This window comes from Coptis chinensis, chromosome 7 (assembly GCF_015680905.1).
Source record: "Coptis chinensis isolate HL-2020 chromosome 7, ASM1568090v1, whole genome shotgun sequence".
Lineage (NCBI taxonomy): Eukaryota > Viridiplantae > Streptophyta > Magnoliopsida > Ranunculales > Ranunculaceae > Coptis > Coptis chinensis.
In genome coordinates this window covers 16,166,224-16,182,561 of record NC_141462.1, presented here as the reverse complement: position 1 = coordinate 16,182,561, position 16,338 = coordinate 16,166,224, and the positions used below count along the sequence as shown (strand labels likewise).

General features: G+C 35.0%; 1 protein-coding gene across 1 annotated transcript; it reads right to left on the bottom strand.

Moving 5' to 3' along the window:
• Window positions 1-242: 242 nt before the first annotated feature.
• On the bottom strand, window positions 243-8,254 carry NEK6 (serine/threonine-protein kinase NEK5). The gene is made up of 14 exons (XM_086570848.1): window positions 7,980-8,254; window positions 7,824-7,890; window positions 7,666-7,731; window positions 7,538-7,584; window positions 7,413-7,458; window positions 7,246-7,326; window positions 7,119-7,161; window positions 6,960-7,009; window positions 3,840-3,921; window positions 3,703-3,752; window positions 3,050-3,123; window positions 2,850-2,901; window positions 2,124-2,765; window positions 243-2,038 (listed from the first exon to the last, which is right to left on the bottom strand). Exons 1-14 carry the CDS (start codon window positions 8,075-8,077, stop codon window positions 437-439), a joined length of 3,000 nt encoding a protein of 999 aa, XP_086426974.1. The 5' UTR covers window positions 8,078-8,254; the 3' UTR covers window positions 243-436.
• Between the last annotated feature and the right edge of the window lie 8,084 nt (window positions 8,255-16,338).

Here is a 16,338-nt window from a genome sequence, read left to right as displayed (position 1 = left end):
TTTGTGTTCACCTCCTTTCTAGTTTCTACATAGAAAAGGGCTTCTAAGATAGAAAAATTTCGAACGTATTCTTCTAATCTCTACACACTTATCCAACTACAAGCCATCTGCTTAGGAAACATTTCATTAGTTTCACATAAAAACAACACTATTAGGATATATGAGTACAAAATGCTGTGTTCACCCAGTATGATCATCTGGTATACCTGTTTAACTACAACAAAATGTATAAGCACCACGGGTGATGAAGTCCAAGTATTATTTGTATATTCATATATACAGCATACTTTGTATTCAAATTAAATACAAAGATATAAATGAAGCTTGACCTGTTTTTTATGGTCAAATTTAAATAATAAGAACACATCAAAATAAAGAAATGTGAAATTGAGAAAACTTGCAAGCACCATAACTCAAGCAGTGCGCCCTGCCACATCTATATCATTCCTTTGAGACTCTTTGCCAACCAGATTGCAGTCTCCCGTGGGGAAATCTTTTCCTTCCCAAAAGGTTTCAAAATGATTGCAAGTTCTTCTAATCTATTTTGCTGCATCAGCTCAGCGGACAGTTCCAATAATTCTTCAAGTGCTTCTGCCCTCTGCCTAAACGACTTAACATCCAAAACTTCCTTTGCTGGAGGTTCCTCTTCCTTAGTTCCAATGCTAGCATCAGAAGAAGTGGATTTTGTTGGGTCAGAATGATCATATATTTGAACTTCAGGGCTACCATTTCTTACATCCATTTCCATAGTTCCAGGACCATCAGACAAATTTGACTTTGCTGTCACAGCTTCAGAGCAACTTGATGATTTTGTCGATCCTGATGTTGCTGCTGCCTGTCTCATTTCTTCCTCCTCCCGTACAACATTGAATAGCTTTCCCACATCCATATTCTGGACCCCCTTCTCGAGAGTTTCCATTCCTGGCGCCTCAGTTCCTACACGAAAGCTACTGTGACGTATGACATGTATGACGTCATCAAAAGCTGGTGGTAAATGGGTGGCTGCCTTCTCAACTGTTGGACTTGACATGTTAGGTCCTTTCTCTGGTGGTGAACTCATCACAGTAGATGTGAAGGAAGATGATGATGTTGTAGCTTCAATGGATGGTTCAACCTCTGTTATGGAGGACACTAGCTCCCTTAGAGTGAACTTCTCTGCACTGCCCAGTGAAGAGATGAGATTTGACTGAGATGTCATATCAAGTCTGCTACTCGGCGCAGTGAACTTTTCAATGCCACTAGATGTCGAAGTAAGGCTTGACTGGGGATTCAGGTCACCCCTACTACCAGGCCTACTCACAAGAATGTCATCTTTACAGACATATTCCTGTTCCGAATTTGGAAACGAGGGCTCTCGACCCGGGCTTGAACTCACTTCATCATTACTGTTAGTACTCTTCTGAAGATCGACATGTCCCTCAGAGGTCTCAACTGAACATGATAGAGATCTATAATCACATCCATGGCTTCCCATTGACAGATTTGTGGGCCTGGTAGAGTGTGGATATGAAGGAATTAGGCAGCTTGGTTGAAGAGATTCTAAATATCCAACCTGTGTAATTTCATCATGATGATGTACAGAATTTAAATAATGTAAAGTTTTTTGTTCCGTCAGATTTGTTGAAGGCACTGCTATCTCACTGTCAAGTTTGTATCCTTGAATTGACTTCAACGACGACTCTGAATTGCTACTATCTGTCTGTATTCCTCTTGATGGCCCAAACGAAGTCCTTTGGGGATTGTGTATGACGATCTCTCTTGAGACACGCTCAAGGCGATTGTGCGTCAAAGTTGGAGTTCGACCAGACTCTTGAGTTATCTCGCTTGGGACTAGCTTTGTTTCATTACTCGCTGGGTTTGGGGTATCAGGCTCAGGTCTCATATATCCTTGAAGGGAAGATCGTCTAGCTACATTTGGTGGTGGAGGGCGCTGTTTTGGCTTCACAGGAGTTCCATCTTCCTGAACTTGTTTTACAGGAGCAGAAGGCAATCCATCATATTTGGTTTTTGGTTTTGGCAAGGAATCAAATGCAGGAAACTGTATAAAAGAACAAATGAACGTAATTGAGAACCTATATTCTATTGATTTAGTCGGAAAAGAGAGAACAGGGTTGTGCTTTTACCTGAAGTTTCAAAGGATGCAATCCTTGGTTCCGCTTCAAAGATTCACCATTAGCTTTTGCAACTGCAACAGTGGGTGAATCTACATTAGACTTTATGCCTGAAAGTATAGGGCTCGTCTTTTGGTGCTGCTTCTGTGTTGCTTCTGTGTTAGTTTTCTGACTTGATAGACCCCCAACCTTTAATCTGTTTCCTCTTAACGGTGAACTACTTTCTCTAGCTTTTCCCTCTTCTTTTAGAGCCATAAATATATTTTTGATGGTTTTTGGTTGCTTATATTCGTTCTTTGGTTGCTGTTCATCATGGAAGGCTCTCACATATTGTTCATCCACCTTAGTGGCGCTCTGTGCAGAATTGGAAATAGGCTGATGACAGTCATGTTTGTCATCCATTAAAGCAATATCCACTGGAAGAGCCTTGTGATCAGAACTGGACAAAGGCAGTGCATTGTATTTCTCACTTGAAATTAAACCGTCTTTCTCACTACTCGAACCACTGCTACTTTGACTTTCAGCCATGTTTTCCCGAGTGTTATATGCATTTGACACCGGCTTTTCTGGGGATCTGGCTGTAGGAGGATTGGAGGATTGACGGTATTGATCAACATATTGCTGCAAGTATGGGTGCCTTAAAACCTCGGACGCCTGATCAAGGTTTGACATCTGGATTGTTAGAGGATGCTCTGACGGGAATAATGACAAAGAACCAAAATAGAATTAGAAGCTTACATTTGGCCGATGCTCTGGGTTCTTTCTCAGCATGCTCTTGATAAGTGCTTTCCTGTGTAAGATAAGAATTCCCCATTAGGTTATCCATAGAAAGAACAAAATATGTGAAAATCATTTTCAAGAAAATGATTTCAATATTTGCAAGTGAAAATTATCGATCCCATAATCCATTACTATTGTTGCAATAAATTCAAACTTACAAGGAAGACGAATAGCAAGGAGGCAGAGGGCCAATCGAGGAACGGTTTATCTTACTTATCAGTCCTGCCATATCCTGGTGACGAGTAAAAAAAAAAGTAAAAAAATCACATAATCAATTAAACAGAAAGGGTATTCAACCTAGAGCATCCCACTGTATTAATTTATAAAAATGGCTTCAACAGTCCAACTAAAATTATTAACTGCAGTCCAACAAAGTTGAGGATATGCAGTATGCACTATAAGGCTCAAACCAATCAATGACGTGGCAAAGTTGTCAATGAGATTAAGGCATGCATACGACATTAGTCCTTCGAAATAAAGTAATGCAAAGAATGCAAAGAAATGATGCAGCGAAATTCAAGATAATTTTTAATCGAAAATAGTGTGAATTACAAAGACCAACTGCAATGTCTGCAGGTCTTGCAAGTTGCAACACACAATTTTCTATATTTCATTTGCCCCTCCTGAATAAAGGAAACTTTACATCTGCATCAAATCCTCCACGGGATTGAGAGATGTATTTTGTAAGTGTTTTCCATGCCAGAGATATCTTGAATGCTGATGCTATATGAAATTACGAGGAGTGTTATAATATAACTCTAAGATATACTACAAGAACATCTGCATCTTAGATGGGCGAGGAAGGTCTTACAAAAGCTTTAAATGCAGGACGACGAGCAGCCATCTCATAAATACAGCAACCTGTACAGTTGCAAGTAAACAAAGGTTAGAATCACACAGGGATTACACAGAAACAGACCTCTGCAATAAGGTAAATAAATGTCATACCTAGAGACCATATATCAGACTTGAAGCCATATGGAATATCGGAAAGCAGTTCTGGGCACATGTAATTGGGAGTTCCAACTACCTGAGCACAAGATTAACAAGCCAACAGTTAATCACGCAACTATTTCTTATTCATACACATGTAGTGAGAAATATATATTATATATATATACCGGTTGGCTACGTCGACATACAAAAATGACATATGGAATTTGACCTACGCAATCCTACCTACCTACAACATGGAGATCATTTCCAAAGAAAATCACCTCATTTGAACATGTCTAACCCTACCAAAAATTGAGTTCAAGTTTGAAATTTATCCAACAGTCCAGAATTTTAACACTCTTTTGACAAGACTAGACACATCCAATTGAGCTGATTTTTTGTGGAGATACTATCTATGGTATGGAGGTCATCTCTACAAAAAATCAGCCCCTAGTGCAATGTGCAAATTCACTTTTGGATTGCGTATGTCAATTGCGTATGTCATTTTTGTATGTCGACGTAGCCAGCCCGATATATATATATATATATATATATATATATATATATATATATATATATATATATATATATATATATATATATATATATATATATAGTCCCTCTCTAAAAAGGAACTACTTAAGTTAACTTTAAAATAAGTACGTAAATAAACTTCACCTACAAAATGAATTCAAACTTATTTTTGTGTGGATATGATATACTAAATATTAAGATCATCTTTACAAAATTTCAGCTCATTTAGAAACCTCTAACATTGGCAAAAAACGATTATAAAAACTCAATATTTCTGGATCGTTAGAGTTTTTTTTAAAGATGTCAACAAATTTTATCTATGTTAGAGGTTTTCTAATGAGCTGAAATTTTGGAAAAATAATCATTATGGTGAGTGCTTCATAACCACAAAAAATTAGATTTGAATTCATTTTGTAGATGAAGTTTTACGTACGTACTTATTTTATGTTAACTTAAGTAGCTACTTTTTAGAGAAGGATTGACGCTTAGTCCTTTTCTAAAAAATAGTTACTTAAGTTAACTTTAAAATAAGTACGTAAATAAACTTCACCTACAAAATGAATTCAAACCTATTTTTTTGTGGATATGATATACTCAATATTAAGATTATCTCTACAAAATTTCAGCTCACTTAGAAATCTCTAACATTGGCAAAAAAAAAAAAAAAATTACAAAAACTCAACATTTCTAGATCGTTAGATTTTTTTTTAAAGATGTCAACAATTTTTATCTATGTTAGAGGTTTTCTAATGTGCTGAAATTTTAGAAAGATAATCATTATGGTGAGTGCTTCATAACCACAAAAAATTAGATTTGAATTTATTTTGTAGATGAAGTTTTACGTACATACTTATTTTATGTTAACTTAAGTAGCTATTTTTTAGAGAATTATTATGTGTTAGTCATTCTCTAAAAAGTAGCTACTTAAGTTAACTTTAAAATAAGTACGTAAATAAACTTCACTTACAAAATGAATTCAACCCTATTTTTTTGTGTGGATATGATATACTTAATATTAAGATCATCTCTACAAAATTTCAGCTCATTTAGAAACCTCTAACATTGGCAAAAAACGATTACAAAAACTCAACATTTTTGGATCGTTAGATTTCTTTTTAAAGATGTCAACAATTTTTATCTATGTTAGAGGTTTTCTAATGAGCTGAAATTTTTGAAAGATAATCATTATGGTGAGTGCTTCATAACCACAAAAAAATAGATTTGAATTCATTTTGTAGGTGAAGTTTATTTACGTACTTATTTTAAAGTTAACTTAAGTAGCTACTTTTTAGAAAATTACTGTGCGTATATATATATATATACTTCATTGCCATTTGCCCATTTGTAATTTGGGCCCATTTACAAAAAATCTCCAAAGTGAGTTGGTAATTTTTTGTGGTATTTGTGGGGAACCCTAATTTCCCATCCTGGGGATCCTAAGCTCATCTAGTAGGGGGTAACATTTAGGTTCCCCTTTAACTTATACACTAAACCTTTCAATGACTTGTTAAAAATGTTGGGAACTGGCAAAGTGAGTTGGGCCCTATTTTTGGGATGTGTATTTAGGGGATTGTCCCCCTTAACCACCCATCTTGGGGATGGCCATGGGTGTGGGGTTTTATCTAAAAGTAGGGTTAGTGAAGTTCCACCCTTTTAACCCTTATTCTAAACCTTTCAAAATGTGGGACTATTTCTTTTTTCGGGTCCACACACTCTAACAATCTCCACTGGACCCGAACTCCAAAGGAGTATCTTGTTCACGGTCGTGTGTAATGCGGGCCATCGAGGGAGGAGGCTTTTTCTCAACCCAGCCTACTCCACCTCGAACATCATTCCATGTTGCTAGATCCAACTCGAGGTTACACCCTCGAATCTCTACAACATCCGGGGCACCAAATCTTAAAACGGCGCTTTGAGTTCCGGCCAATGATTTTTGTCTCGATTCTCTCTGATTTTTTCATGTCCCTATATCATTCTGCTGTCACATTGAACACCAACGGGCACCCAGGGAGGAGGCTTTTTTCAACCTCGAGCCTACTCCACCTCGAACATCATTCCATTGTAATTAGGCCTCAGCGCCAATGGGATAACTTAAGTACCGATATTGTCCCCCCACTTACACCCATTGGGCTTTGGGCCACATCTTGGCCATGGGTGTGGGGTTTTATCTTAAAAGGCACCGGTGATTAGTTAGTGAACTTCCCACTTTATCAACCCATGATGAACTCCTTTCTTGTTCAATGTGGGACTATTTCTTTTTTCGGTCCACACACTCTAACAACATATCCATCTTGTCAACTGGTACCAGTTCTCTCAGTGTGACTTAAAACAGATTTCATATTATATGAAACGTTATTGTAATTACAATCAACATAATAAAATTATAAAAATAATGAATAGAATTTACTTTGTGAATTTGTGAGAACACACGAGTTTTTTATCCAAATTTGTGTCCACAAATTGGAATTGTATTACCTTTTGTAATGGTGTATATGAGTATATCTAATGTATCCTACCAATTACCACGGACAAAACTTCTGAAATATCAATATTCAAGAGAAAAATTAAATTAAATGCAGACAGGGAAAAACCACATACTGAAGAAGCCAGATCATCTGCCTTCAGAGTTTTAGCTAGACCAAAATCCCCTGTAACAAAGAATATATTGTGAGCGAAACATATGCGAATAACAAAATATTCAATGGATCATGTACAAGAAACTACATTTAGCTTGTCAAAATTTCAAAAAACACCTACCAAGACGGATATCATGGTCCTTAGTGAGAAAGATGTTGGAACACTGTTGAGGATTTTATATAAGAATCAGTGTATATTCTCATAGTTATTAGCCAAATCTGGACTGCTTTCACCAAAAATTACAAACCTTCAGGTCTCGATGAAGAACATATTTTGAATGCAAGTATTCAACGGCCAATAGTAGTTGTGTGAACCATTTGCAAAGTTTCTGATCAACAATAACTCAAAATCAGAAGAATTAAAAACTAAAAAATCAAATTTGTCAGTGAAAATCTCACAAAATAATCCTACTACCTCCTCTGTGAACAATACCCCATTCGACTTTTTCATCAATTCAGCCCTGTGAAAAAGAAAGAAAAAAAATCAGTAGATACATGTAGATTTTTATTCCTTTTAAATATAATTTTAGTAAGACTTACATGTCGCCCCCTTCACAGTAACCCGTCACAATGCAAACATAGCAACCCTACATAATACAATCTCCAATTCAGTAACAAATTAATGACAAAAAGTTAATTCTATGAAAAATTGCGGAAACATTACTCACCTTCTCCACCCATGCTTCCTTAAATTCAACAATGTAAGTGTGCTGAATTCGAGCAATAAGAGCCATCTACATACCAAATTTGCCAATAAGATTAGTAACTAAATTCACACTAAACGCAAAAAAAAAAAAAAAAAACAAGATCTAGTTATTGAATCAACCTCTTGATGAGCAGATCTTCGACACCGTTCAGTCTGTCTAGCAAGTCTAATCTTCTTCAATACATACCTGAAAATTCAAAAAAAAAATGTCATAAGTTTCCGAAGAAGAAATAAAAGACAATACTGAAACAGAGAGAAAGAGAAAGAGATTATTACTTCTTCTTTTCTAGCTTGTGATTAACAAGAATAGCAGCTCCAAAAGCACCACGTCCGATCTGTTCCATAAGCTCATAATGATCCATTCGTGACTCCATTCTTAACAATCCGATCCGTTAAATTTTCAACTAACAAAACTAACTTCTTCTTCTTCTTCTTCCTCCACACTTCCACTCCATTTCTTTATTCAATGAATCATTACTCTACTTAATAGCATTAATAGTTTCCAACTTCAGTTTCAGAAGCTAGTTTAATTATAGAAATGAGTATAGAGCTTAAAATGAAGTTTTATTGGAAAGAGAGAGAGAGAGAGAGAAAAAAATTAAACTGGAGAGGTAGTTAAATAGTAGAAGAGGAGTGAGAGTAGTAACGATATTCCTTGGGATTTGTGTTGGATGTAGAGATGACTGTACGATGTATAGGTGAGAGAGTGATGGGAGTTAAAGAGTTGTAGTAAGTAGACATCCAACCAATTCTCCTGAAATGAGGAGGGAGCAATTAATTGAGTTTTGGGTCTCATGGTCAGATGGTCTTGCTTCTTTCTACGCCGACAATACCCATTTGGGCAAATTATAAGGACTACTGGACCTTGGAATTACACGCTCTGTCTTTTTTCTAAACATTCATCTCATGCATGCTACCTCATAGGCTCATACATCTTACATCTACGATCTAGTGATTCATCGTTCAACTGTGTCGCTCATATAATTATTTAATTTAATTTAACAGGCTCATGTGAGCAGTGAGCAGTTCATATATTTCAACGAAATATAATAGTACGTATGGTACACTTAAATACTTATACTTTACCCATAGAGAAATTTTAATTAGTTACTCTAAGAAGAGTGTATAGACTATAGTGCGACTCATAACATGTGAGGCTTGCCGCCCAGCATTTCTTATGGCAGAGCTCCCATTAAATATTTTTTTTTTAATGAGGTGTGCTAATCTTTCAATGGTTGTTTACTTGTGTTAGACTTAATAGTGACTAATCTAGCTAAATGGAAGAGGATTGTAATGGCTCACCACCTTTATAATTTCATGGCTAAATGTGCTTGCTTCATGTATTTCATGGCGAAATGCCCCAAATGTGTTTCCTGAAATTAGTAAAGGCTATACTACTACTGCTTGTGGACCTTGCTGGCCTGAACCCAGGCAGTGGTCATACACTATTTAATAATAATTCTGACAATTAAGTGTATTAGAATTGAACATAGTATTTTGGCCTTGAAACGACCAATTAATTAATGAGTTGTCGCATTTGAGTATTTTGGTGGATGAACCACAGCAACTTCAACATCTAGTTGACTATTTTCTCAATTAATTCATAATTATTATTGTGGATTTGTGGTGTATGAAACGCAGCTTCTTCTCTCTTGCATTATAGAGCACGTGCTTGCTAGCCCCTTAAGTCTCGCTAACATGCAACATTAAATCATTGCTGGCGCTAGGCGCTAGCTATGTCTTCTACGTCGGTTTTTTGTAGCTGTAGTATTGGCTCTTTGCTGGATCGTATGTATATGTAGTAGAGGGTGAATTTTTACTATAGAATGAACCCCGCATTTCGTAATTACAGATTATCGGGAAAAAAAAATCTAAATCACATACTACATACTATAGTACAAAATATCAGAATATGAATATTTATCGATATTCAATTTCTGGATATGTATCGTGGATATATCCCTTTCTTTAGAGATATTTGACATTGTTTTACATACAAATATCGTAGATATATCCAAAATATCAACAAATATCGTAGATATTTTTTGATATATCACAATACATTACAAGAAATGTGGCTCACACCCCTGCCTTCCTAACCCATTACTCAAAACCTCCCCCATGTAGGCCTAACCCATTACCCCCCTATTTTTAAGTTTTTATGAAATAAACTCCCTCTTTTTGCTAAAGTAATAAAATTTCGGTCTATTTTTAAATTCCAAACAAAATTGATTTCCCTTTTTACCCTTTTTCTTTTCCAGCACACAACTCTGTTTTGGGGTTTTTATTCTCGCCATTTTTAACCAACAATGACACAAAGAACACACCGATTTCAGCTCGGAGTTGAGTTTTATTTTCGCGATTTGATCTCTTCATTCTCACATCATTAAAGAATAAGGTTTGGCATGAGAGAAATCTTCTTATTTTAACTTTTGTTTTAACCTCTTTTCAATACACTTCTTTGAACTTTTGATTATCATCTTTTCAATCTTCTTCTTTATTTTAATTTTACTTATTCTCTTCTTCGTTAGATTCATGTCATTAAAATTTAAATTGGTGATATTGTCATGCTTTAAATGTTGAAAATATCTGCATACCTATGTAAATATAGATTTCTGGATATATGCATTGGAATACTATGATTAATGGATATGCATTGGTTGGGAGTATTAAGGAAGCAAAGATGTTGATTGATGAGATGCCCGAAAGAAATGTGGTTTATTGGAATTCTATGTTGGCAGGGGTATGTTAAATGTGGTGATGTTGAGGGGCACTTTGAGGTGTCTTACAACAAATGGCCTACACACCGACTCGGTGGAGATTAAAAGAGGTAACTATCATCCATACTTGACCTTTCTATTTCGGCTTAAACACATCTTGATTGATCAAGCCTGTGATGCTTATGAAATATTAGTGTATGATGAGTTTGCGAAGATATTCGTGGATTCTCTTAGAGCGGGGATATACTTGCTTAAAGTTAGTAGTATATTTCTCTCCATTACGTGTTTGTTCTATGTAATTGTAAGAAACAACTTCTGCATGAAATAAAATTATGTATTAATCATGTTGATATGCATGGAGTGGATGCAGTGGTCACAAAACAGGCTTGGTTTACACAGATGCAAGGCTATTATTGACATGAAGGAGAAGGAGCGTCCAGTCTACCCAGCTGTCATGAATGATGAAACCTTGCATGAACATGTGGAAATGGTTGGCAGACACTTACTCGGTTCCGAGAATGTCAAGTTGTGTAACAAGGTGTTGGCAAGTGAAGACTTTGCTTTCTATCAAGAAGTGATTCCTGGTGTAATGTTTAGTATTGGAATCATAAATGAGGAGTTGGGTTCAGTTCACTCGCTACACTCCCCTTTTATTTTTCCTTGATGAAGATGCCCTTCCCATCGGGGTCTTCATCCCACCTGCTAGCTTGAGAGATTTTGATTTTCATGTGAAAATTTAAATTTACATAGTAGTTTGACATATGAAAATTTAATTTTACATTGTAGTTTGATATATGAAAATTTGAATTTACATAGTAGTTTGATATAAGAAAATTAGAATTTACATATGAAAATTTAAATTTACATAATAGATTTGTGAAACAAAACATGTCTGACGAAAAAACATTTGTACTATGCAAACTTAAATTTACATAGTCACTAGAGCTATGAAAACTTAAATTTACATAGTAACTTGATCTATGAAAATTTAAATTTATTTAGAAGAGTGTGTTTACATGCAAGTATGCAACACAAATAAGAAACTATGCATGATAAATTGTTTTCACATAACATTTCTTTGAAATTGACCAATCTAATATCTGACAAACGAACTCATGTAATTTTATACAACCTGTTAAAATGTATTTTCACTGAGAACTTATCTATGTAAATTTAAATTTACACAATAATTTGATCTATGAAAAGTTAAATTTTCATAGAGAAAAACAGATCATAACCTATGCAAAATTATTTTTACACAATATATTTTTGAAACAAAACAAAACCAATTTGCTTTTTACCAACCTGAAAAGATAAAACAGGTTCCCATTACATCATTTACCAACAACACATTAAGCCAAATCAGCCTTTTTACATCCGAATTCTAACAATTGTAGTCATTACATCAAAGATCTAATAACAAATCCACCAAGAACTGATTAAACAAAATCAACTCATCATTTCTTGCATTCTTCTTTTAGATCCCATATTCATTGTTGAGATATGGTCCTCAAACTCTAAGCCTTTTCTTAAAATCTGCTACAACCCCAAGCGTAGGTAATGCAGAAGCTCTAAAGGTCTTGTACGACTTATTCTCGTTTTCCTTCTGTTACAATGAGAGAAAACCAATTAATAACAAAGACTATCTATGCAAAGTTTAAAATAACATAAATAAATTAATACGCAAATTTAAAAGTGCAGAGTAAAACTACTATGCACATTTAAGAATGTAGAGTAAAACTACTATACAAATTTAAGAATACAGAGTAAAACTATCACCACATATTACACAAACATGAAAAAACAGAGTAAAAACACTACGCAAATTTAAGAATGTAGATAAAAAACTACTACGAAAATATAAAAATACATGGTAAAACTACTACATACACAAACATAAAAATTCAGAATAAACCCAAACTTGAAATTGCAAAACTATGAAAACTATAAAATACAGAGTAAAATCAATAAACAAATGTAAATTTGTATTTACAAACTAACTTCGCGATATAAAAATTCATTTTTTTCATACAAATTTCTAAAAATAGGATTAAAGGTTGAAGATTCTCACCAGATTTGGTTTGTTTGTCGTAGTTTTGGGAGCAGCCATCTTCTCAATTTCATCTCCATCTCTTCTAGAACTTGAAAGTTTGATTTTTTTTTTTTTTTTTGGATTTTCAATTTTTATTCGAAATTGTAGAGTTCTTCATTTCTCTTTTGTTGATGATTCGTCACTTTATTATCCTAAACTATGTGAATTTAGATTTGCAAGAGAAGATATTTCAGATCTAAAAAGTTAGAGAAAAGGAAGTGAGAAGGAAGAGAAAAAATAGAAGGATTCACGGGTTCACGGATTTGTTAAGTGGGGGTATTTTTGTCAGTTTCCTATTTTCTTAAAAGCAGGGAGATTTTGTGAGTTGTTACGATTTGAGGGGGTTTTAATGGACTGGATTTCTAACTAGGGAGATTAAACTCAAATCCTGCAATATATTATTTATATTTATTTGAAATATAATGGTAAATATTAAATAAAATTATTATATACACAAAATATCACCAAATATATCCAAATATCGCAAAATATCCTAAAATATCACAAATATCATCAAAATATCACTGATATTTACAGTTGTATATATCTCTGAACATATCGTGATATTTATATATCTTTCTCTAAAATCTGGATAGATATTCTCAAATATCGCGATATATCGGGATATTTTGTATTATGCTAGATATCGAGATCTCAATTTTTACCAGTCCATGTTTTTCCGAATTTGGGGTTTTTTTGGAATTTCGGCGAAAGTTAGATGAAAACTTTTCCAACTCATGAATCTTTGACAGACACGTTGTCAAAGTAGGTGGAAAAATATGCGCGATCATGCACTAGGGGTGGGAATTTGGCCCTAACGACCCTAACCCGGCCCTGACCGACCCGACCCTAAGCCCTATAAAGCCCTCACAACTAAAGCCCTCACAGAGTTTAGGGCCGGGCCGGCCCGGCCCTAATGCTTTCTAGGGCAGGGCTAGGGCTAAGATTCTAAAACATAGGCCCGACCCTAACCAAGCCCTAACCAAGCCCTAACCGGCCCTGTTTCATACTTTCACTATAAATACACATACCATAATTGTCCAACTCTTTGTTAAATATTTTAAATTAAAATAACATTGTCTTTTGTAATTTATCACTTACACCCAAGGGTACTTCCAATAACTTGTTTTATATAACAAAAACTTGTCAACTTAGCAACCATGAAGAACAATGAGCACTAGCCTAATAAAAAATAAGACTTTATTCCTTTGATCATCAAGTCAAAGTCCATAACTTATTATTCTCAATTTCTTTTCTCACTTATTTCTTATAAATTATATTTTTATTCACATCCAAGCCAAGTCTAAAACTAAAGGTTTCCTTCCACACCATTAAAGCAAAATACAGAGCAGACATTTGTAACATAGAAACCAAAAAACACCCTTTGTCAGAAAAATGACATTTATAATCTCAAACCTTTCTCCATCACTTGTTCAAAAGCCAATATTTTCATTTCCATATACAAAGCTTGAATCACTTTTAAATTAGAAGAAAGGTAATATTATATTTGTTTGAATCTATTATAGAAATAATTTATGATATTACAAATAGTTTAACAACTTCCATGACCCTTAACCAAAACTATTATGTTTCTTCTTTATATCTATTACTTCTTCCTTTAAAATGATAATATAATTATTTGTCTATGTATTTCAATGTTAAATGTAATTTTAGTGAGGTTTGAGTACAAGGAATAACAAATTCCGAACTCTCGATGTACTTCAGTTCATTAGATTGTGGATGTGCATTTTAAATTTTTGGACTTATACAGGATTATTACTAGATTGGTTGGACTTTGAGTTTGTAGATTATTGTACATTTTTGTAATATAAATGAGTTTTAAAACTGATGTAGTAAAAAAAAAGAAAATAAATAGGCCCGGCCCTAAAGCCCTTAAAGAGGGCTAGAATTGTGGTCGAGGTCTTGAGATTTAGACTTGTGACCGGCCGACCGATATATCTATGCTGACTTTAGGGCCGGGCCGACCCACCCGGCCCTAATATCTGAAGGGCTTTAAATGTTTAGGGCCGGGCTAGCCCGACCCGGCCCATTGCCCACCCCTATCATGCACTGATGCAATGGGAGTTAACCCACATTGTGTTCAATTTGATCCGGCATTCTGGGTACAAGTTGGCAAACGAATGAGCAACGTGTGCGTTTTTATTGTTCAGCTACCTACTAGGTTACCCTTGCTAGACCGATGACGACTCACAATTGCATTTAGCTAAGGTTAGTTGGTGCAAAAGTGACCAACCAATATCATCAAAGAAATAAAAATAAAAATAAAAAAATAAAAAGATTGACCATTGGCCATTGCTTACATCAAACAAGAGTGTTTGTAGGCGTTTTGTGATATCCTGGATTGGGTTTAGTCTAACCTCATCCAGGGGTGGAACCAGAATTTTACTCAAGAGGGGGCTATTATGAAATTGAACTGTAGAATTTTTTTTAGGAAAAGTGTAGGCCTAGATGAAAATAGGTATATAGATCTAGAGTGGGCCTATATGACTAGATCAAGGATGTTTTATTGGGTTTGTACATACTCACATATTAATATGGATAGAAACCTGCATTTTCATAGTATAGGACTATAAATATAATGATTTTTTTTTGGTGGGGAAGTTAGGGGGGGCTATAACCTCTGTTAGCCCTCTCCTAGGTCGGCCCCTGACCTTAGCTAGGAAGCCATCTTGAATCTTGGTTATATTGGATTGACTAGTACGTACTAATATAGAAACTTTATGAGTTAAAATCCCTCACCCATGTATGGGTTTATTTTGGATATGGGCTTGGGTGACGTAAATGGGGACAAGATCAAGACATGTTTATGGTAGTATGGTCGTTACAATTTGTTTCGGATCCGATGACGACTTGTTTCTAAAGTGGTAGGATTGCAATACCTCTAGATTGGGTTTAGACTCACATCAGTTAGGAAGTCATTTTGGATCCTGGTTATATTGGATCGACTGAGGTTTTAACTCAAAAGACAAAGCATATTACTAGGTTTAAAACCCTGAATCTAGAATTAATTAGCCTAAAAGACATTGAATTTGGCAATTATGGCTAAAACCCACCCGGTTATTTTACTTATGATTTAAAGGGGTCCGATACATTAAGTTGCAGGATAAGGTCATTGACCCAACTACCTCATCTTTTTTAGTTTTTTAAATGTCTGTTTTAACCCTTCTTCTATTCTATCGTGATGGTAGCTAGTAGTTCCTCTTGATAGAACCGAAAGTAGAAGAAAATAGAAGATAGAGAGAAGACGAAGGAAGAAGAAGAAGTAGAGAGACCATTGTCGATCATGGAAAAGTTCTCACTCATTCCATTTCGAGAATAAAATCCTTCTCCTCCACTCACTTCATCTCTTCCTCAAATTAATTCATCAATAGATAATGCTTTCTCCACCACTCACTCTTGTGTTTCTTGTGTGTGTCAAAATTACAAAGAGTGGAAGTTAACGTTATCCAATTTACTTTGCATTTTATCAAATTGACATTGAAGTGTATTTGCATTCAATTGAGCTTTGTATTTGAATTTGTTTGAGATTGATCACTTTAAAGATGTAAATGTTAGAATACTCAAGTGTGAATCAATTCATCTTTGTCGAATGAGTGTTGCAGTTGAATCTGAGTTGGGTGTGGAAGTATTACTTTTTGTGTTTTGGAAAGTCAAGCAAAGGAAGATGCTTTTAGGTGTGCAATGTTAGACATCCACTTAGGTGATGCACAGTACAAAGCAGACCATATAATTAATTTATAATCGATCTACATGAAGTACTTAAATATCAATGAGTTATATAGAGTATGCATGAGTAGATGAA